This window comes from Clinocottus analis, unplaced genomic scaffold, assembly GCF_023055335.1.
Source record: "Clinocottus analis isolate CAN_PGR_092001 unplaced genomic scaffold, fCliAna1.0.p SCAF_3, whole genome shotgun sequence".
NCBI classification, from domain to species: Eukaryota; Metazoa; Chordata; class Actinopteri; order Perciformes; family Cottidae; genus Clinocottus; species Clinocottus analis.
The window spans coordinates 10,517,600-10,539,638 of NW_027176042.1; the positions used below are offsets into that span (position 1 = coordinate 10,517,600).

The 22,039-nt window shown below is 41.8% G+C and overlaps 2 protein-coding genes across 2 annotated transcripts; both read right to left on the reverse strand.

The window, feature by feature from the left end:
- Nucleotides 1–2,619: 2,619 nt before the first annotated feature.
- Nucleotides 2,620–14,542, reverse strand: LOC137796406 (monocarboxylate transporter 2-like). The gene is made up of 5 exons (XM_068594324.1): nt 14,464–14,542; nt 13,478–13,698; nt 9,818–9,961; nt 7,585–8,379; nt 2,620–4,310 (listed from the first exon to the last, which is right to left on the reverse strand). Exons 2-5 carry the CDS (start codon nt 13,692–13,694, stop codon nt 4,117–4,119), a joined length of 1,350 nt encoding a protein of 449 aa, XP_068450425.1. The 5' UTR covers nt 13,695–13,698; nt 14,464–14,542; the 3' UTR covers nt 2,620–4,116.
- A 275-nt stretch (nt 14,543–14,817) lies between these two features.
- Nucleotides 14,818–21,283, reverse strand: kbtbd8 (kelch repeat and BTB (POZ) domain containing 8). The gene is made up of 5 exons (XM_068595296.1): nt 21,255–21,283; nt 19,558–19,765; nt 19,026–19,332; nt 18,006–18,825; nt 14,818–17,869 (listed from the first exon to the last, which is right to left on the reverse strand). The coding sequence occupies exons 1-5, from the start codon at nt 21,268–21,270 to the stop codon at nt 17,406–17,408; spliced, it is 1,815 nt and encodes a 604-aa protein (XP_068451397.1). The 5' UTR covers nt 21,271–21,283; the 3' UTR covers nt 14,818–17,405.
- Between the last annotated feature and the right edge of the window lie 756 nt (nt 21,284–22,039).

The window sequence follows — 22,039 nt, forward strand, 5'->3', positions numbered from 1 at the left end:
AATAGTAATTGGTTGATTTTTGTGTGTGTGTTTTTCTGTTCGACAAATCTCCTTTTCTGTCTCAGAAACTCTCTCTCCTTTTCCATCTGTGCAGCTCTGGACACCTTTCTCCTCTCAACGGGGAGGACTCAAACCAGGTTTTGCCTTTTCACAAAGACTTTTGTTGTAGTTCCCATCTTTTTCTTTGTGAGTCACTGTGGTCAGAGACGAGGTGTTCCTTGTCTGGTTCACATTAATGACGGCTGATGTACTGAAAGAGGACTGGGAGGAAGGATTTGATCCCTCAGTTTCACATCCAAATCACATCCTTTAATTAAGCCGCTGATCTTCTCTCCGTCCTCTCAGCCATTGGTTCCAGACGCTCAACATTAAAGTGTATACTATGACTTTTTATGACTGTTTTTCTATATAGTAGATCATTATTTTGTATTACATGTTTAAAATAAACGATTAACTTTGCATGAACATTTCAACTTCCTTTACTGTGATGTTGTATGGCATATGTTTTTGTTTTGTTCAATATAAAAAACAATTACTTTTTAGAAAATGTTCAACGTACAATAGTGTGACTTTGTAATACATCTATTCTGTAAATTTATCCTTTCTCATGACTTCTCTTTTCTTACTCCAAATTATAACTTTTTTAAACTTGCTATTCACTAACTATATCTTTACAGACTGTACTTGGACTATGACTTTGTTACGACATGCTCAGCTAAGCCTTATTTATGACCTTAAGTACCAGAGCAAACAGGTAAGAAGAACTAGTTCAGTGTGATCTTCAGACTTAAGAGTCATAAGAGTTCTTGGACTGAGGGCAAAAGCATGAAGAGGATCAACAGTCAACAATCCATTCCAACATTTCATCTTCAGTCCTTGACTTTGCATATCCGTTCAAGTTGGGAGTGTTTTTTTACATCCAAAAGGAAACAAGAACATGAAGACCGTGGTGTAACCGCACAGGTTCAGACTGAATGAAAGATGTGTGACGTAGTGACTGAATCAACTAGAATATAAAGCATATTTAGATGGTTCCAAGTGTGCAAAGTTGTGGAGTCTGTCCTGTAAATGAAACTTCATATTTGTGTCAAACCAAACATCCTGTTCTGCAGAGCAGCATGCTGTGACATTTCAGACTGCTTAAGCTCTTTTTGATGAACTTTTGCTCAGATGTTAATATCAACACTCCAACGGGAATCATATAATGCCAGACCGGTACGCGTCCGAACGAAGACGTGGTAAATGTGGAAATTACTTATCTCCAGTGTAATCTGGCATCATCCCTCAGTGTATTCCCTGAGCAAATAACAAAGCATCACATCTGTACTTCAAACCTAAAGGCCACTGTAGGATACTCTGCGTGGACCTGTGTGTGCGTGTGTGTGTCTTCAGTTCACTGTGTTCTGTAAGTTTGATCTCACTTGAGGGAGAGGAGCATTACATTGGTAGCCTGTGCTTGCTCAACACCCTGTGCCTATCTAATCTCTGCTGCTCTGAAATATCCCATTCAATTTCTTCTGTTGATAGATGCCACTGCTCTTTGAGCCCTCAGGGAGCGTATCCTTTCCTTCCCACTTGTCTCCGACTCTTAGCTTGTGAGACCTCTCGAGATTTATCAGTTCGACCGCCTAGTGTCAAAAAAATACAACACACAAAAAAAAACAGCTCTGACTGTCAAGGTCAGGAAAAGAGCTAATAATCAACATGGAGACAGCAGATTAATTGTCAGCACTCGCTCCATTTATTTTTAGGTTGAGTAGTTGCCGATAAACACAAAACGTTTAGGAAACCGCACAACATGCCAACGTGGATGCCACTAAGTCCGTTTCATTTAGCAATTCAAGCAAATATGTCGGCTCCTCCTCGGGTCTATTAATAAGTAAGACACTAAAACAAACCACAAAATAAATCAGAATATCAAACAACATTTTTTTTTTTTTTTTTAACCATTGCGCATGAGGACAACTGTCATGGAGTTCAGAGAGAACATTGTCGGGAGGCTCAGCCAGCGAGAGGGGAACCGGAGGTGAGAGGAAACATAATCATGATAAACAGATTCCCGGTCACAGCGGCCATTGCCTTGCCTCTTGGGTACCTTTCCACCTTGTCATGTCCAGAGACCTTGCCTAACACTCAGTGAAGGGACAGGAGATGGCTCCAGTGTGTGTGTGAGCGTGTGTGTGCGCCTGCATTTCTAATTTATTGGCCCACTGATTTGCTGATGTGTGTGGAGCTGCATTCAGCTCAGAGCACCCGCCTGGAACACCCGGGCGTTGCTTCATTAGGTGCTCACGCCCTTAAGCTGCTGACATTTCTAAACGTGTTCCCCAGTCTTCTAATTGTCGTGAAAAATTGGACACAGCAACCAACACCGAGAGGCTACGTAGTCGATCTCGATTTGAAGCCTTTTCTCTCGTGTCCGTGTGTCATTTAACTCAACGTTTTACAATAAGCAATGAAAGGAATGAGACTACTCCTCCTCCTCCTCATTTGGGAAACAAACTCACCCACAATAAATATGTCTGACTTCAAAATATATATATATAAATAAAACACAAAAATAAGTTTACAAAAAAGGATTTTATGAAGCTTAACAATAATGTTATCAATGGTCTCAGTTGTACATGGTTTGCCTCATGTGCGTATAAGATGTAATAAAATGAAATACAGCTCTTAAACAAAACAATGCTTAAATTATCTGGTTAACAATAAGCTGCCATCACCTTGAAACATGAAACCTATAGTATCAAGATTTAGGATTATTTCTCATACATTCTTTCTTTGTCACCCACTCGAGCAAATGCACTCACTCACATGTGCAAATACACAATAGCAGCAACAAATCAAATACACAACAGAAACAAATCAATTAACAGTACTTACAAATCCATCCATTCTCATCCAGATAACAAATGTCACTGCTAAATGTCAAGACAAAATTATTACAGTATTGTGGCATAAACATCATTTTTTCATAACACATTCAAATTAAATAAAGACTGACAACAATTTTAAAAACACTATTACCATAAAACTGCAATTAATAGCCCAGGACTCAACTGGCACCTATATGAGACAATTTATTGAAAAGAGATGGATGTACAAATTCACATTTTTAAGCAAACTAAATGTGTTGGCATTTAGCCTTCACTGTCGTCAAAACATGTTTTATTAAGAGGGCTGTCTCGTAGCAATATAACGGCACTATAAGATTATATAATTATTTATTTTAGGGGGGGGGCAAATAGTTGTCATTTGAAGCTTTGTTTTTAAACCTCAATAGGAGCTTTGAATGTAAAAGAGTAAAGGCCTTGGGTCTCGCCCTATTTACTATGCCGGTAAATCTGAATGAATAATACTTTGCTACTTGTGGTTTCAGTAAAATTAACTGAACGATTTAATTGTGGAAAATCTAATCAATTTCACGATATGTGACATGTCTATATTGGAATAAGTCACCCGCAGTCCAATCGAGGCCTGCGTTAAAAGGGCTCCGTGACGCAATTGGGGCCGGCTTTTAATTGAAGTTTTACGGTATGCAACACTTCAGGTTCAAGTTGTGCACTCGTAAAGCATATAGTTGCACTTTAAAATACTTCCATGTCTCTGTTACAGTATTTCATGTGCGAAACCAGTTTTATGATTTCATAACAAATAACATGAGACGGATTAGAATACCGTGCAACAAACGGCTCGGAAATTTAAAGACATAACGTGTTTGCTCATGATCATGTGAGAGAGAGCTGAACAATAACTGATACTGAGGCCGTGTGCATTGAGGCATCACTTGTGACTTGAGAATTTTGCACAAACAAGCATGTGACTCGTTTCTTACTCAAACTTCTACTGAAGAATCTAAAAATAGTCGTGAAAACATCAGTTGGATTTGGAGACACGGTAACATCCCTCCAATAAATACATGAAACAAACAGAAATGCCACATTGGCGTCATGTGTTCTACATCGTCTCAGACCGCTTCGGCTTTGAGTGGCGCTCCTTTAAAACCGTGTCACCTCGTCAGACTCTCTCCTCCTGCAATAATTAAACGGCACCTCCTGACTGGCGAGTTACATTTAATTGCCATTGAATTTGCCTTCTCTGGCTCCGTTACTCTCTTCAGGCTGAGGCGCTCCCCTGGTCCTGGTTCTCTATGGTCATTTGGTTCTGCTCCCTGACCTCTGCTGGCTTCTCCTTCTCCAGCATGTAGTAGTTGTAGATGTTCATGACGAAGATGAAGAGCCCTCCAGCCACGATCACGGAGCCACACATGAAGAAAAGGTACTTGTAGTCAAAAATGTCCACCAGTAACCCTGTGTGGAGAAGGGCAGAAGGGGACAAAGAAGAAATATTCAATCCGAGGGAGCGTCACTTGTACCCATTTGATGCCACACGATGTCTAAACAAACACAGTCAGGAATGTTGTACACCATAAAAAGCCCTGTTACTGAATAGTATCTTTATTCGACCACTTTACAAGTTTGAAGGTGAAGAGCAAGACCAAACTCTTGGCTTCTCTGTATGTTTGAGGTATTGAGAAGTGAGCAGGGGACAATTTGAGAAGAGCCATGTCGGAAATGACAGAGGGCCATTACACCCTTCCTGGCTCTGCCTGCATCTCTGGGAAGGCAATTTGGACGGCTGCTACCAAAACGAATCAGAAGAGAGTCCCATTCTCAGAGCCATAAATATCGAGCCAAAGTCTGCAGAAAAGTGACAAATGCAGTTTAGATCAGATTTAAGCCTCCAGGTTTTCCGGGTCTTAACCCCACCTCCCCCCCTTTAGGTGTGGAGGATCTCTCTGTCTCAGCATGTATAACTTCCTGTCTGTCTTTCCATCTCAGTATACTACAATCCTTCCTTTTATACCATTTCAGAGACTTATTGATGCAATAAAAGAGTAATTTAACACAGGAATAATTATTTGACAATACCTGTATACACATATTTACTTTGACCGATCTCAGGTAAGTGTGCCAGGTTGTCAACAACACTCTCAACAGTGTAGAAGGTACCTATATTACATACCAAGTTTCAGTATCTCACCATAATCTATTAAATTAAAAACGCATTGTCCTGCTACGACTCCGTAAGGAAGCCAATTGCCATCTTGACCGCAATCAACAATGTGTGTGTGTGTATATATTATGTACTATTAATGTCTTGTACTATATGAGGAGGGGTCACTTTGAATTTGGATCTCAATGCAGTCTGTACCGTCTGATTGATAGCACTCATCTACTGCATGTAGACAACGACGTCACCCTCATAAGGTCAGCCCATGATTGGCTGAGCGGTAATTAAATCCATCTGGCATGGTCACCTCTTTCTTTTTTTTTATGTATTCACAGCTTAATTATGGCCCAGGTACTGGACTTCAATGGGAGTTTGAACTGAGCGTCATTAAACACCCAAAGCAAAAGGCTAATTACACCCACTTACCTCACTTTCTCCTAATTGGACTGACCCGGAGGTTTGGGGGTGCAGTAACAAGCGGACTTGTTGGGGGAGATATAACGATTGTGCCCTCTGGAGGAGAACGTGAGACGTGCAGGGAGGCACTTATTTACCCTATTTAATGAGCGCCTCAGAACCGGGTCGCACCAGACAAACTGGGGGGCCTATTCACGTTCACCTCATTAGAACTCCGGTTGGAGGCAAAGGAAAAGTTTGTCAGTGGGCCGATACGTACAGCTGATGAAGTCATGCAGATAGAGCGCCGCACGCCCTCAGTGTATTTACTTTGGTCACTAAAGAGACAGCTCTTGAATGTTGATATATTGATTGGTGCACAAGCTGAATAACAAATAAGAACTTATGCCTGACAGTTTTTTGAGTACATCACTTACGTATACAGTACTAGCTCCGTGGGTGAGAAGATAACTCTTCATGCTATTGAAAACGCACACTCATTCCACATACGTGCATGTGGTTAACGTGATGGAGAACAAAATTGGCTAAAAATGTCACCTAGCTTATTCAATCACATAAGGATAAATGATGGCAGAGACCATCCTGAGGCCAATCAACCGCAATTCACTTTTGTATCACTATCGATGGAGGATGTTCAACCGTATGTTGTACAGAGGACCTCTGGGACACATTTGTGAGTTTGGGTTGTGTAAATAACTTGATATGGGCAACAAATAACTACATTCATTATAAATTACAATTTACAATTCTGTGAAAAGTGTCAGCTGCTTATTTTCACCTATTCCTCTTGACTGATACAATTCACGTGATTACATACACATTATGCAACATTATTTTTGCCATACTGGGCTGGCTCTTTTGACTTATGTGGTATTTTGTTACACAATATGTGTCCAACACAGTGAAAATAGTTCTTTGAGATCAATTCTCTTTCTTAAAGTCATTAGTGACCTCAGCAGAACGCAGCAATACCTTAATGCAAAGTGCTTTTGTCCTGTTGATGACAATTTGACACTGAAAACAATTTGCTCCATTTTTAGAGGCCGTTACTGTCATTAGATAGCATGCTTCTGTTTTTATTGACTCGAGAGAAGAGTGTTATATAGTGGGAGTTTTCAAAAGTGCACTAATCTCAAAATAGCCGGGAAGCCGACAGGGTAAACAATATCTTCGGGATTACACAGTTGTTTAGACCATGAAGGTAACCGTCCAACACTTCAATCTGAAGCCCTTTTAGAGACAGAAGACTGCTGGAGGTATAAAGTAAGTGACCGGACGGAAAAAGGTTGTTGTTTTTTTGCATTTGAGTGGCTGGTGAACAAGTTAAGTTAAGCGTCTTATAACTTGATGCTGAGCAATACAATTAGGTTAAAGAGACTGTAACCCCTTGTATGAGTCCCCACTGACAACATGTATCAAAAGGGACTCAACGATTAATTGAAGACAACATATTTAACCAGATTTTTAAAAAAAAAGTCTTCAGGTGCATTCCTCTTTTAATATCTATTGTTTTTGGTAAAAAAACATAGAATATTCTTTTGGGTTATTTAAAAAAAAGTCTGTCTTTCAAAAATAGTTTGGTTGGAATCACGATTGGGTCATGCAGCCAGAACACAGCTTCATTCATTAGATGGAGTGTAACACAGGAAGTGTGTGTGAGACTGTGTGTCTGTTGTTTTCAATATCCCACAATATGCAATATCAAAATGGTAAATGTAAAGGGCGCAGAAAACCCCCCGCTTCTCAGCTTTGAGTTGTAATCCACAATTTACATAGAGGCCAAATCCTACAGTAGACTTCATACAAGCCTAAGCAATCATGGTTATTTATGATTACTTTTTTTTGTGCACCCAATAACAGCCTTACTGATAAACTTACAGTAATGACAACAATACAACACAATACATAGGCTGTGACCAAGTCAGAGAAAAACACACAAAGAGAGAACTTTGCTTTGCTGTAAGTCAGTGCTGCACAATTTACAAAGGAGCTTGCACCAAACTGGCTATTTATTTCTACTGTCAAAATGTTTTGTTTTTTGGTGTGTGTGGTTGTATAAATGTGTACATCTTTATCCTGTTATTTCAGTAAGTCAGACATTTAGAGTCTGTTATTTCTGTAAATGGACAGTTTATGGTCGATGTGCGCAGTTACCTGCAACAGGTGGTCCCAGCAGCATGGGGATGCACTCGATGATGGTGACCAGTCCAACGGCACTGGGGAAACGCTCATTTCCCATCAGGTCCATCAGACATTCAAATATCAGGGCGAAAACCATGCCAAATCCCACGCCAAAAAATACAGCATATGCCACGAGGAAGGCATAGCTCTTGATCAGTGGGCACAGTAAGTGGCACGTGCCATTGAAAACCATGGCAAAGCCGAAGAAGTACTGAATCCTTGGCCGGATACACTTGCTGCTGGCTATAAGGCCAGTGCCAGGTCGAACAAACATATCGACAAAGCCCATAATAGAGAGCAGATAGGCTGCGGAGTACTCCTCTACGCCTTGGCTAACAGCATAGGCTGACAGGAACATAATGGGCGCATAGGCACCGAAGATAAACATAATGTTCCCAATGAGGTAGATGACAAAGCCTCTGTCCTTGAAGAAGGTCAAATCCAAGAACTTCTTGGCATTGTTCATACAGCTTATTTTTGGCTTGGTGCACTCATTTGGCTGTTCCCCCACTTTCTTCGGCTTGCGATGAGAAACGACAGGCCTCATCAAGGCCCCCGCAACGCAACAGTTGAGCATCAGACCACCGAGGATGAGGAGGCTCCCTCTCCAGCCGAACTTGTCCAGTAAATATTGGTTGACAGGGGCCATGATGCACAGAAACACTGGGCTCCCAGCCATGGCTAGTCCGTTAGCTAAAGGACGCCTGTTCAGGAAATACTTGCTGATGATGGTGAGAGAAGCATTGAGGTTTAAGGAGAGTCCACAGCCTGCAAGTACACAGATTGAAAAAACAAAAACACATTTTAAAAAGCCTCAGTGAGAAAACCTTCCTGAACCTAAAGTAATAGTGGGTCTAAAAAGAGGATTTATATAAAAGGAAGATTTATAGAAAAAGTGTTAAAGGAACTCTCCTGTTTTTCAACTTCACCTCCATGTTAACTGGTCGGGGTGATTATCATAATAAAAAGTCCCATCATTTAACCACAGCCCTGAAGTGAGGCATGGTGAGGCATGGCAATACCCCCACCTATGCAGGTGACCTAACCAAACAGGAGGGCTCACGAGTGCCGTGATAAGGACACAATTCCTCATCAGCTTCCCACCAGCAAACACTGCCTAACCATAGGTGCCACCACCTAGGATTTGAACTCTCGAGGTTTCTACTGTTACAAAAAAAGATGAAACTAACCTGAACTGAATACTTAACTGCCTTTGAGAAAATACAGATGGAAGCGCTCTATGAAGAGGCGTGCCCTATCCCTGCAGTCACTTTTGCACCTCACAGCGGAAAAGGTGTTCACTATTTAATGTTTCTACAAACTTCTATCCTAGCAATTAAGCTGCCCTGGATTGTTCATACATACTTCAAAATGACAGTCCCTCCTAAAAAAAATAATGAGGAACAACAAAGAAAGACATCAATCAAATTAGGCTAGGAGCTGAATAGACAAGGATACGCATTTACCAAAAGCCGCTCACTAAGTCTGGGATGTTTTTCATCATTTTGCCTATATGTGTGTGTATCTGCGTATGCATATGTGTAAGCATATGTCTGAGAGGTGCGCCAGAGCACAGGGGAGCAGAGCAGGGCACAGACATGCCCCCGGGCACCACACATGGCCCAGCCACTTGCTGGGCCTATTAATCCTTCACAACAGTCCTTGGCAGGGTAATGAGCCTCTCAGGGTGGCGGGGAGCCCCCATGTGACGACCATGATCGGAGCCTACGGGAGGGCACAGAGGGCCACTGACGACCATCCTCTCTGGGATCAGGGACAGGTCTGTCTTAATTACCGTCCTGGTCGTGGTCCCCTCGGTGCTCTAACTGCACCCCAGGAGCCGGGGCAGATGCCCCGAGCCCCCGACAATCAGCACGTCAGTTCAGTCAAGGGGAGCAGATCTGGCAACGCAGAGATTCTGAAAGGATGTGAAACGCTGCAAACTTTCCCTACCCCAAAGTGTCTTAGCCAGGACTGATGGAAATGCTAAGAAAAGAGGTAAATATACGGAGGATCCTCATCATAGAATTAGTTAGTTAGGCTTATTCACCTGATTGCAAACACATGGGCACATTGTCTTACTTTGGGCTGTAGCAACTTATGGAGGCCAGTATGTCGGTAGGAAAATAAATCAACCTGGCCAAAACTTTTCAGGCAGCAACAAGATATTGTAAAACAATTATCTGAAAAGATCAAAGTACTTTACCTCCTATGACGCCAATGCAAAGGTAGAGGTAAACGATGGAGTCCCCAAAAGAAGCAGTTATCATAGAGACTGAACACAGTAGTCCTCCCAGTATGACTATTGGCTGGCTTCCAAAGCGCTTAACCAACAAACTGCTCATCGGTCCTGCAAAGAGAAGGAACAGAAAGAGAGAGGGGTTCAGATTTATTACATCCCAACACAAACAGCTAGTAGTTAGTTAGTAATAAACGTGGCAACTGCTGGTGATGAAGGGTTCACGCAGCGGCACGAGTCCTCCCTCTCGTACTAAAGCAAGGGCAAAAGGAGATCACAACGAATGATGGAACACCTCCAAACTTTTGCATCCGCTGCGACGCAACTTGGCGACTCATTATACTCTCCCCATATAATGTAAAATGCCATACTCCATTATCAATCAGCAATTAAACAGCCTTTTATATGCTGTCACTCTTCCCTTCATTCATAACCTTGCCTGAAAGAGTGACATTGCACCACCAGTTCTTCTGCAGCAAATCATAATGAAAACCATGTTTTCTCTACTTGCTGTATAGACCAATTGCTTCAATATATACATGTATTTTACTATATTTATAGAGCATCAATCAAACTAAATATGCTGCCACGATTATTGAATTCTTACATTCAGCCGCTTTTCAAGGAAATGTTTCTGTGTGGATGATGATAATTGCAAACGGCCCAGTAAGTCATAAGAGGATTACATGTTTGGCAAACACCTCCTGACTTCAAGAGCATGTTTACCACGGCTGATGAGTAATTTATCAGCGCATAAGAAAGCAGATTTGTGAAAAGAGGGAAAGCGTGTTGCCTTAAACTGAATCTGTGCGAACAAAAGTATTTTAATTTTCCAAAACAATATGTAAGCTTCCATACTGATATAAAATCAATGGATGTACTAGAAAAATAAAAATTAAAAAAAGGATCAAGCCAGCAGACCGCAGCAGGATATAAGCCAAGCTAAGAACACCAACACTTAAGTCCACATGAAACACAGTTTGGACTGTCAACAGAACATCTTCAATACATTTCCCTATATCTTATCTTGAAGCCACTGCAGTGCATTACTAAACACTGGAGTCTGTTAGTGTGTCGCAATGCCAACATGCCAATTATGATGGCATCAGGCTACGGTGTCATCAACCGGTGTTATTCCACAAACAAATAATCTACCAGGACACAGGGCTGCAAATAAAGATCCTTTTCATTATCAATAAATCCGCTTATTGCTTTTTCACAAAGCAGTTTAAAAAATGTCAACAACAATTCCCGAAGGCACAATGGAGACAGATGAAATGTCTTGTTTTATTAACAGTCCCAAACCCAAAAATATTTAGTTCCTGATAACAAAGTTAAAAAAAAAACTGTAAATCCTCACAATTTAAAAAAAACACACATATTAGATAAAAGCAATCACAACTGAGTCACAATTAAGAGTTTTCTTTCATTCATTATCTTTTTTTCTCGCAACATACCGAGCTGTTGGGAACTGTCCTCAACAACTGTGCCTGCTGTACCACTTTACTACAGCGTTAGAAATAAAAAAAATATCCATCCCACCGTTGATATAGTTAACCAGGTGCCTGCAGGGGTCAAAGATAGATCATCCCTCTCACTGTAGCTGTGTCACTATAGGGCATCTCCCGCACTACCACCATTTCTACTTCCATTATAACTTCATCATTCGGGCCTCTTGAGTCAGAGGTTTTCCGAAAAAGCTGTCATGTCTCTCCCATGGGGAACCGGTGTCAGACCCAAGTGTGCTGAACCTTCCTCTGATATATTCCCCGTCTCTCTCCTCCACTGGGTGACATTGCCGAAGCCTCACCAAGGACAATATGATAAAGCCCTGTGCCTGTGTCACAGTGGAGAGGAATATTTCACTAGTTCGGCCTCTCCGAGTAGAGAGCAGGTAAGTCACACACTCAGGTGTCCCGTAACCTTGAAAGCAGCTCCTGATACATGCGAGTTAAAAGCTTTTTATTTTGTCAAACAACTTTTACAAAGTTCTCTAACACACTGTGGAACAGATATTTCAAATGTGTTTTGCCCGTTGGGAAGGCAGGGATGTGCCCCGACCAGTCGGACTTTGCTTTTTGTTTTTATAGGTAAAAATATGTAAAAGTTCTACACTGACTTTTTCGTGGCCAACGCAAATTGTCACTGTTGTTATGTTGTTGCTGAATAAGCGATCCGTCTTGGCGTCTGCATGGTGAGTCGACAACTGAATCCCATTCCAATGAATAGGAAGGCTGCATTTTGTTGTCTGTCCAGAGACTCAGATGTGAGTGGTCACAAGATTCATCTGGTCACAAGATTACTTAAAGGATTGAAAAAAAAGACGGGGGAAAAAAACATGTACGCAACACAAAAGCCGTTGAGAAGCACTCTGTAAAGAAGTCGTGCCTGCAGGATGTTGTCTAGTCTGACTGGTATTACAGGCCCGAGTGTAGATTCAAACATTGCAAATTACATGTTCTCTCTCGGCAAAACTCTTCTTTAAGAGCTTAGATAACCCCCCAAAACATGTACATACAGTCGGTATTGAACTTGAATGTTGAAGAGGAAAAGCAAAACTACTCATAAAGGACTTCAAGTAAAAACGGTGTCGCGTGGAAGCACCTTGTATGAACCGCTGTGGGGTGAATGAGCATTGGTAGATCCTCACGCGACTCCTGTATGAAATGGCTGCGTCTCCACTGTCCCGCATTATTATTGCTAAATACATTTTACTTGAATAATGCGGGACATTGTGCATTAGGAAGCACATTGTGACTTTATGCCTCCTAATGCGTGCACACAATGTTCAGTTATTCTAAATCTGCTCTTCTGATTTACCGAATAACATTTTACAGGCCAAATATAGCCGGAAGAATTGTTCAGATGAAGCCTGAGATATGTTCAAACAATAAATTAATTATTTAACTCTAACAAGTTATCTGTTGTAATAATAGTACAAAATGATTGCAAAGAACTATCAAATATTACAATTATCAAATAAAAATAATTCTGGACATTCAAATTAAAAAGCAGCAGATGTGACTGTGTGGATCATTAGATTTAAGTCAGGTGAGCAACACATGCTCGCTAACGTCATGCCTCTTATTAGAAACACTAAAACTATTTCAGTGGGTGCAGTAACTCATGTGACATTAATTTAAAAACGTAATGTTTACAACTGTCCACTGATATTTATCAACATGAATCACAATTAGTGTATGTCTGTATGGAAATAATTGTTGAATCATTGTAAGATAGGCATCGTATTTGTTTTCATGAACAGTGTTTTGTTGCTTTAAATCTTGGTCCTGCAGTAAATTATGCGTCAACATCATCTCCTTTGGTAAAGGATAGTCCAGTCTACTTAAAGGAGATAGGAAAAGAAGCATTGAAGCAGCTTTCCTTTGGCTTTTAGAGAATTTGAGGGGACGAAGAAGCCCAAAATTGGAAGATTTGATAAGTCCCTATTCCACCCCAGTCTTCTACTTCTTCTTCCCAGACTTTGCAGGCACATATCACTGCTACCTGGTAAAGAAACTGATATGTGAAATACTTATTTGGTCACAGGGAACGCTAGTGATGATGATGATTATTTTTTTCCATTTGACCAGGCCAACATAACGGACAATGATTGAATGAACTCACCGCCTGCATACATAACAGCGAGCATGATGGAGGGGATCAATGCTATTTCACTGGAGCTGGCCTTTAGGTTTTCTTGGATCTCATGGAAGAAAATGGAGAGAACTTTGGGCGTGGAGTACGCAAATCCAATCGAAATGTGGGCACCAAACACCACCATCCAGCCCCAACCACCATCCAGGGGTTTGTAGCCCAACTCATTTGCTGGAGCAGGGGACATGTTCCTGTTTCAACAGGGGGGAACATAGTGGCATTGTATTATTAAAACAACAAAACATATGTACTATGGACTAATTTATAGCAAGTAAATTGTAAGTGATGCTGTCAAAGGCATGTTAATATTCGTTAAATGTTTGTAAGCACAAGGCTATAACTGAATAGCAATATGTTCACAATGATTAGATGAGAAATGCTGAATATGGAAGAGCAACATGAAGAAATGAAAGTGGAGCGTTGTTGAGCCTCTAACAATACAGAGCCAACAAGTGACAATATGCCTTCTTTATTGTAGATACACTTCATATACACTGTAATTCCCCCCTTGGGGATGAATAAAGTATCTATCTACCTAAATACGTGAGCTCCAACAGTTGAGAAAAGTCGATCTCGTGTTATTAAAGCAGTTGTGGGAGTAGTGAGCAGCGAGTCGACATCTGCACACAAATATTTGCATCCGTGGACTGCAGATACAAACTGCAACGACAAATTCGGGCAGGAAACGCTTCACGTCCACACGGAGCGAGACCGACGAGCTTGTTGCACAAACTCTAGACGTCAACGTCAAACTAAAAAAACAAGCGACCCCAATGAGAGACGGGTCGTGGTCATCTTTCCTCTTCCCCTGAAGAGCGTCGGACCGGAGGAGATACTTCACACGTGGGCAGTTGTCGAAACCAGTCCCACACAACGTCGCTGCCGTGTTAATGAACCCGCAAGTCCCCGAGAAAACACACCACGTGTAAAGTACAAAGGTTGCAAGTACACTTTACCTTTTCACCGAGCGACTTCGCGCCACGTTCCTCTCCCCAGTTGGTGACCAGAAGTTTCAGCCTCCTGCTTTATTAGACGTCTGGTCACGTGTCTCTCTCACACAAACACGCCACGTGCTGGTGACTTGGAGGGTTTTTTTTTTTCCTCTCGCGGTTCGGCTGGTTTCAGGCTCATTTTGTAGCCTTTGCCTCGTCGTCACGTTGTTTAACCTCGCCTTAAGGTCACACTGCTTTGTAGGCGAGCCCACGAGCTGAGCCGGTTACAACAGACATAAGTCACTTCTGTAGGTTGACCTGTTTTTACTCTGTGAATGTGACCGATACTGGCCTACTGGTAAAAGAAAATCAACACAGTTGTTTCACTTTTAATAGTTTTATTTTTCAAATTATGTGCAATGTGAATTTCACAGTTGAGCTCAACCACCACTATAACCCGAAACCCAAAACGGACAAAACCAGCAAAAGAAAAAAGCATGAACATAATGGAATAGCACCCATAAGTGACACATGAAAATGACCAAAACGAGCTGTGCATTGCAGCCCGAGGCCTCTAACTCCTCCTAGCTTGTTGTTTTACATGACTGGTGTATGAAACGTGAGGCAAACGTGACCATTTAGTTACTTGATCTGTAATTCTTACTTGTAGTGAGATGTTACAAAGAAATACTACTGTACTACTGAGGAGAGATAGTGGGGGCGAGGGGGAGGGGCGGTGATCTTTTATCTCAACAAATCAGGATTACGCTACCATAACTAAATAGGCAATTACATAAAGAAAAAAAAACAGCCCTCGGAGACAACAAAAAGAAAATCACATCTATGTTTTTCAAGTTATAAAAGAAACTGAAGAGAAGTTTTTAAAAAACTGTGCAAGTACAGCAAACCTATAGTACAGTATATTACACATACCAAAAACATTTAAATACAGTACTGTGTATCAGTAGAAATCCTGAGAGTTCTCCATTCTTAGTTCTCAAATGGCCGTCTGGAGACATGTGGATGGAGCTCAAACCTTCTGGTTTGACGGCATTGTTCAAGCCGGGCCAATAAAACACGAGCTCCTAGTCAGCCAACAGTGGATCTTCTCTTGGAGAAGTTACATCATATCCTCAAGTCCTTACTGACGATATCCGTTTCCATGTAAATCTCGTTGATGATTGCTATGTGGTTACTGAAACCCTTTTTTTTTTCGTAACAAAAAAGGGAGTACTCTTTCAAATGAAACAAAGAGAAAAGTGTAGTGCAAAGATGACACAGAAAACCTGCATGAGGAAATTGACGGTACTGAAAATGTCACACTTTCACAGGGAACGCCACTCAGTGGTGGGATCAATTCTTCTATACAAGATTGTCAAAACAAAACAAAAAAAAGACAAAAGAAAAAAACAGCACCAACAATTTGTGCCCTCTGTGTGGATGGTGTGTAAAGACGGACCCATGAGTAATGAAATAACACCCGAGACACCCTGACTTGTTCATAAAGTCTGCTTGTTCAGGAGGGTGCTTGAGAAAAGTTTGCAGTTTCGGACTGCTGAAGTGGAGAGTAATTCAGTGCAACGCTGAGTAAGACTTTTCTGATATTCTTCCTCGTCGGGAGGAGCTTTTTTTTTGGATCTGTCGGCCCCCTTTAAGCCAGAGGCACATCGGCGTTCCAAATGATCTGCACCAAATTACACCATTACTTCAAGCCTGCACCATGCAGCCACACAATCACTGGAACTGTTGTGATTTTCACCAGCGAGACAAGCACACAAAAGTAATGCATTTTACTAAGGTAATATAATGTAATATAGCCTGATCACAGTTCCATGACTTATTGCTACTACAAAAATCTTTTCAATGTTCAGCTCAACAAGACCTCAAATGCTTTTTTTGGCATTTAAGACCAAGACTTTCAACCTTTTTTTTTAACCGATTATAATCCAATGTCAAAAACAACCTCAACCGAGCTCAACGCTTAACCGAGCCTTTCACACAATTGCTTCATCAACACCATGTCCTGAAATGTCCCTTTTCACCTAATCAAACATATGTGAAGTTTCTGAGGTAAGCCTGTTAGTTGGTCTGAACGTTCCACTTAGTGTTGCCATTTGACTCCGTCCTTATTTCTCCAATGTGGAGAGTGAGTATTCTAACCTTTCACTTAAGTTGTCTTCGCACGTGACACAAAATGGATGCCAACTCAAAGAGTGGGAGGTGTGAGCCCCCATGCAACTGGAATCTCAAACAAAACTTAAAAATAGCTTGGAAGCCACACATAGTGTATTGTTTGACACACTGACGCATGTGAAGGAAGAGGGAGCCTTGAAACTACCATACAAGCTTCATAAACACTAAAGTAATGTAAATCACAAGCACACTTCAAATTAAAACTCATCTATAAAAAAAGATGAAGAGACTTGCAAACAATAGAAAAACAAAACTTTAGAGCCAGCAATCAACTAAAGAGCTATGGTACTCGTATTACCCGTATGTATATATAGTTTATATAGTTAATTTTAATATATATATATTTTGATTTTCACTTTATGCTGACACATAGCATCTATCTCCAGAGGGCACTTTTATCCTGCCAATACCCTCATTTGCATGCGCATTATTTGTAAAAATCCTAATCTATATGCATCTAAAACAAAGAATGGAACAACATGGCTCAACAACAAGCAAAAAAAAAAAAAAAAAATAGGATAATTGCACTTATAATTCATTGTACGGTTTTGTTAAACAAGCATCAGTGTGGGTAGTCGGTGCTGTCTGGGGAAAAAAATACTGCAATCTTTAAGAGCACCCCATTTTGATCATGTTAAACCAAAGTTTGAACGACTTAAGACGTAACCAAAAATGGTCCTTGTGGTGCAAACCCAAGGTAACACCAGGCACAAGGCAGGCAGTACTCCACAACTCCCTCTGCCTCATTGGTTTGTTTCACAAAACCAGCGACCTCAAAGCACTTTCTGTAGACATTGTGGGTACAGTTTGGCTACCACACATTCAAAATGGCGACCCAAATCCCAGAGGCGGTCAGGCGTCTCATAGACTTTGGTCCATATGTCTGCCTCATCGTCGTACTGGTAAAGGGAGTTCTTGCGGCTTGTGCGAAACACGTGCTCCTCCACCATCACCTGTGTGGCTCGTACAAACAGGTGTAGCTTGCCCTGCAGCAGCATGGCCTTTATATACGGGCTTGTGGCTTGGTCAAAGGGCAGATCTCTCGTGCGGCACCATGTGTTCTTCTCAATGTCGTAAATCTCCACGGTGAAGGTGCGCTGGTGGTTCCTGCAAATGCCAGCAATGTAGTAGATGCAGTTCTTGTGCAAGGCAGCCAGACCCTGACTGCGCGGGATACTCATCGGGGCAAGATGACTCCAATAGTCTTTACGGGGGTCGAAGCAGAAGAAGTATTCACCTGTAGAAAACAAAGATGCATGGAATTTAGAGTTGTGGTCAACAGTTTTAACAAGTATGTTTGTCATACAAATGTCAAATACTGTACGCATTTTCATAAATGAATGAGAATTGTTTTTAAATCAGCATTAACTGACCTTGGAGGACATAGATGCGGTCCCTGTACTCCACAGCACTATGAAACTCCATGGCTACTGGCATGGGACTAACTGCTATCCAACAGTTGTCCCTGGCATCATAGCACTCCACTGACTTTAATGCATTTCTCCCATCCCCTTCATATACTCGGCCTCCCAGTGCATAAAGCTTCCCACAGCAGTGCACAAGCTTGCAGCCTATCCTTGCTCTCAGCAGAGGTGCACGTGGAAGCCAACGGTTGCCCGCATGTTCGTACTGCCAGAAGTCACTCTCTGCCCGATGGTCTATGGAGACTTCACTGTTGCTCGGTCTGTAACCTCCAGCAATGAAGATGTCATTCTCTGAGGACACCAGGATACCGACCTCCCGGAGATCATTGGGTGGTTTGCAGAGCTTGAACACCCGTCCTGTGGCTGTGTCCAGGCAAGGCACCGTCTGCTTCTTCCCCGAGTGTTTGTGAGCGGCGTCAAAGCAGATGACCATCTCAGATGCAGTCATACCTAGGCGCTGGGGGCAACCATTGGTGCCAGTGAAGCGGGATTTGGCCTCAGCAGGGTCCTTAGACAGGGAAAGGGCACAAGCAAAGGGGGCAGGTATCCGACTGAGGAAGGCCTCATCCAGCAAGGGCAGACGGATGCATTGGGAAAAAACCTCAGCTAGGTGAGCCTCACGGCCAGACAGATCATGCTCCAACCAGCGGACAATGCTCTCATAGACATGCTCTTCTTTCTCCACGTTGAGGTCATCATTGTTCAAAATGCTGACCAACTGCACCTTGGTCATCTGGAGGAACTCTTGCTCCCATGACACACACAAGAACTACCGCAAAAACATAAAATTTGTCAATGTTTAGCAACCAAAACACACAAGCGACAAAGATAGCACAGTAACCACAAATAACAAAATGTCTTTTAAAAAATAATGAATGAAAAGAGGAATATGGTAGCAGCATGAATAATGATGAAATCACAAAGCAAATTATTGTTAAGAAACCAATCCTGTGCTAATGTTAAACTGACCTTCTTGCGGATGTAGTCCTGTGAGCGTTCCCTCAGCTCCTGATGTTCATACGCATCAGCAAACATGTAGACCCCAATACAGTTCTGGGGGTCTAGTCTGCTGATCATGAACTGGGCACACTGATCCTGTAATGCAGGAATCTGGAAAATGCTGGCTGCAGTGAACAGGGCCTGGACATTGGACTCAGAGAGCATGACCCTGGATGTGTAGGCATAGTCTAGGACGAGGTTCATGGATTCAGATTCCACCCCAACGATTCTGACCTCACGCTGGCTGCTCTCTGTAAGGCCACTGGTGAACATGGACCTGATGGTGATGGTGGAGAAAACACAAATGCTATGACTACATGAATCAACTCTCACACAATAACTACATGATGATTCAAACAGGCTAAAACTTAACAAGGACATTGAATTTTCAAGTCACATCATTGATCAGTTCATACGTAGTCGAGCTGCTTCTAGAGACAAGAAAAGATCCGTCTCTTAATTTGGAAAATACAAACATTTGTAAATATCCAACATTACCCACCTAAAATACGGGCTGATGGCTGCGAGGACATTTCGGTGACATGAAAAAGTCATACCATGGTCCACTTCTACAACGATGTCTGTTAGCTGTGCTTCATCATACAAGGCTTTGAGCTGCTGAAGGACGTTGCAGGCATGAACAGCGTCTACCCCGTTGTAGTTGGTGCTTGGAGGTGTCCCATTTTGTACTTGTAACAGCTTCCCAACCTCTGAACAACACAAAGAGAGAAAAAACAACAAAACAGCGTCTTTAGAAACATTATGCACACCACACAGCATACTAAAAGACATGACCAGACTTTTGTAAAAGAAAAAAGGGATTTGATAAAGGCTCTTAACATTCAAGCAGGGAAATAGTCATTCATGTTCGCATTTTGAGCTCTTTTAATTCATTCCCTTGTATATAGTTGAGCAGTCTGGACAAAACAAAAACATTAGTTTGAGATGACACAGGTGTTTAAAATAATGACCAAGTTGATTCTAATTCTAAACGATGCTAAAAGAAAAACTAAATGCCTGACAAAATGTTTACTGTAAATTAATTGCAACATCTGGTCTTAAAATAGATAACAAAATCAATGTTAATTTGAATATTACAATTGACAGTGTATATGAAAAAGAGTACACACGGTGCAGATATATAAATGACTGTGGCAGGTCCAGCAACATCCCACCACATTTTACTCGTCTGTTCCCCATCTGAACGTTTCTCACTATACCAAAGTGTTTCATAATCTCGCTGCCCGACCGATGGCATGGGCAACGTTTTGGCCTACAAATAAACTCGTGGATGAAATGCCCCTATAGTCGTGTCCGCAAAGTATTGTTACTTATTACGCGAGTTGTCTGGCAAGTTACACAAGTGTCGGCCGGACCTGCTGCAGCGTTTCTCCCTATATGTAGTCGTCTATCCTCAGCTGCCAAGGAACAAACACTTTCCCAACAAACACCTCGTGTTGACAGGACAAAAGGCTCGCGGTGAGTGTGTAGTAAACTAATGTCTCGCCAGGTGGTAGCTAGCTTGCTAACATCTCGCACTGACCGGTGACTGCAGTAACGTCCACTGTGTGGGTGGCTAACTGGGCTGAGAGACACCTGGAGGAATACAAACTATGTAATGTCTCTTAATTGTTTGTCGAAATGATGGCTGGTCATCTCTCACAAAATCAAAACAGTAAAGCGTACCGTGACGTTAGCCAGTTGTTAAGCAAAGCGCAACTTTTAGCAGACAGCTAGGCACCGAGCTAACATTAGCGAGCTTTCTTTTGACACAACATTACGAGATTTAAAAGGGCGATATTAACTCAAAAGGCACCAAACATTTTGACCTCGGAAGGACGTAACGTTGTGTTAGCACACCGTCTGGAGCGACACCACCGAGGACGGTAACTGTAGCCACAGTTGTCTAACCTTTGTCTCTTGTCATAAACAAGTGTTTACACAATCAGCTGTGGCAAGCTAACCGGCCGAAAGTTAGCCAGGCGGCTAGCATTAGCCGCATAGCGAGGCTAACGACAACCAACACTTTTGAGGAGTCGTTTAGAGCTCGACTCCTTTCAACGACTCTGCAACATGTCACGACTCTTTCCGCCAGTCTACAACACGATACTCCACCGAAACGTACACACACACATTTCAACTTTCGAAGGCGTTATTTCAGTCTGATTACTACACAAAACAATGAAGATTTTTGCGAACCTCCACTGGCAGCCATTCTCTCCAGTCTATCTCGGGGCAGACCGAGAGAAACGTCAGAAAGGGCACAACGGGGCCCCGGAAACAAGGAGTAGCCAATCATAGGAGGAGCCCGGATCCCGCAGCCAATCACATGCCTTTCGTCTGAAATAGGATAAGAAAAAAAGTCGATGGTCGTACGGGCAAATTATTCACTATTAAGGAATAAAAGACTGCATTTCATGTGACGTAAATCAACCCCAAACAAGTCGAAGCAGCCAGTCTAAACAGGTGGATAAAGAGTAGTCCAAAGCAGAGAGGAAGCACTCTGAGTAAATTTAATTGGTCAATTGGTATAATTAGTGGTGAGAATGAGTTAATTCTTTGAAGCTAGTCACACATTCAGGCAGCGCATTACACATATAGCATGATATAAACGTGTTTATGGTAAATTATATTAAAACAGTCCTAATTAGTCTCTCAGTAAAAAAAACAACAACTGGTTAATATATTACATTTTTTTCTTGAAAAGTTCAACTTAACATTACTGGCAGCTGTGGTTGCCAGAATTCCATTGCAAAAAAAGATATGGTACAATGTGTAACATATCATAATTGGCATAGATCTTACAGTCAACATCAGGAAATATTAAATAAAGCCTATTTTAAATCAAGATACAAACCATCATTGATAAACCTTAAGAACTCACAAAGCATCTTGATCTTGACTTTTCACATGCCCCGTGCTTACTCACTAGGTTGTAGACCTGAACTTAAAATTAAATCCAAATTTGGACACATTTTATATTA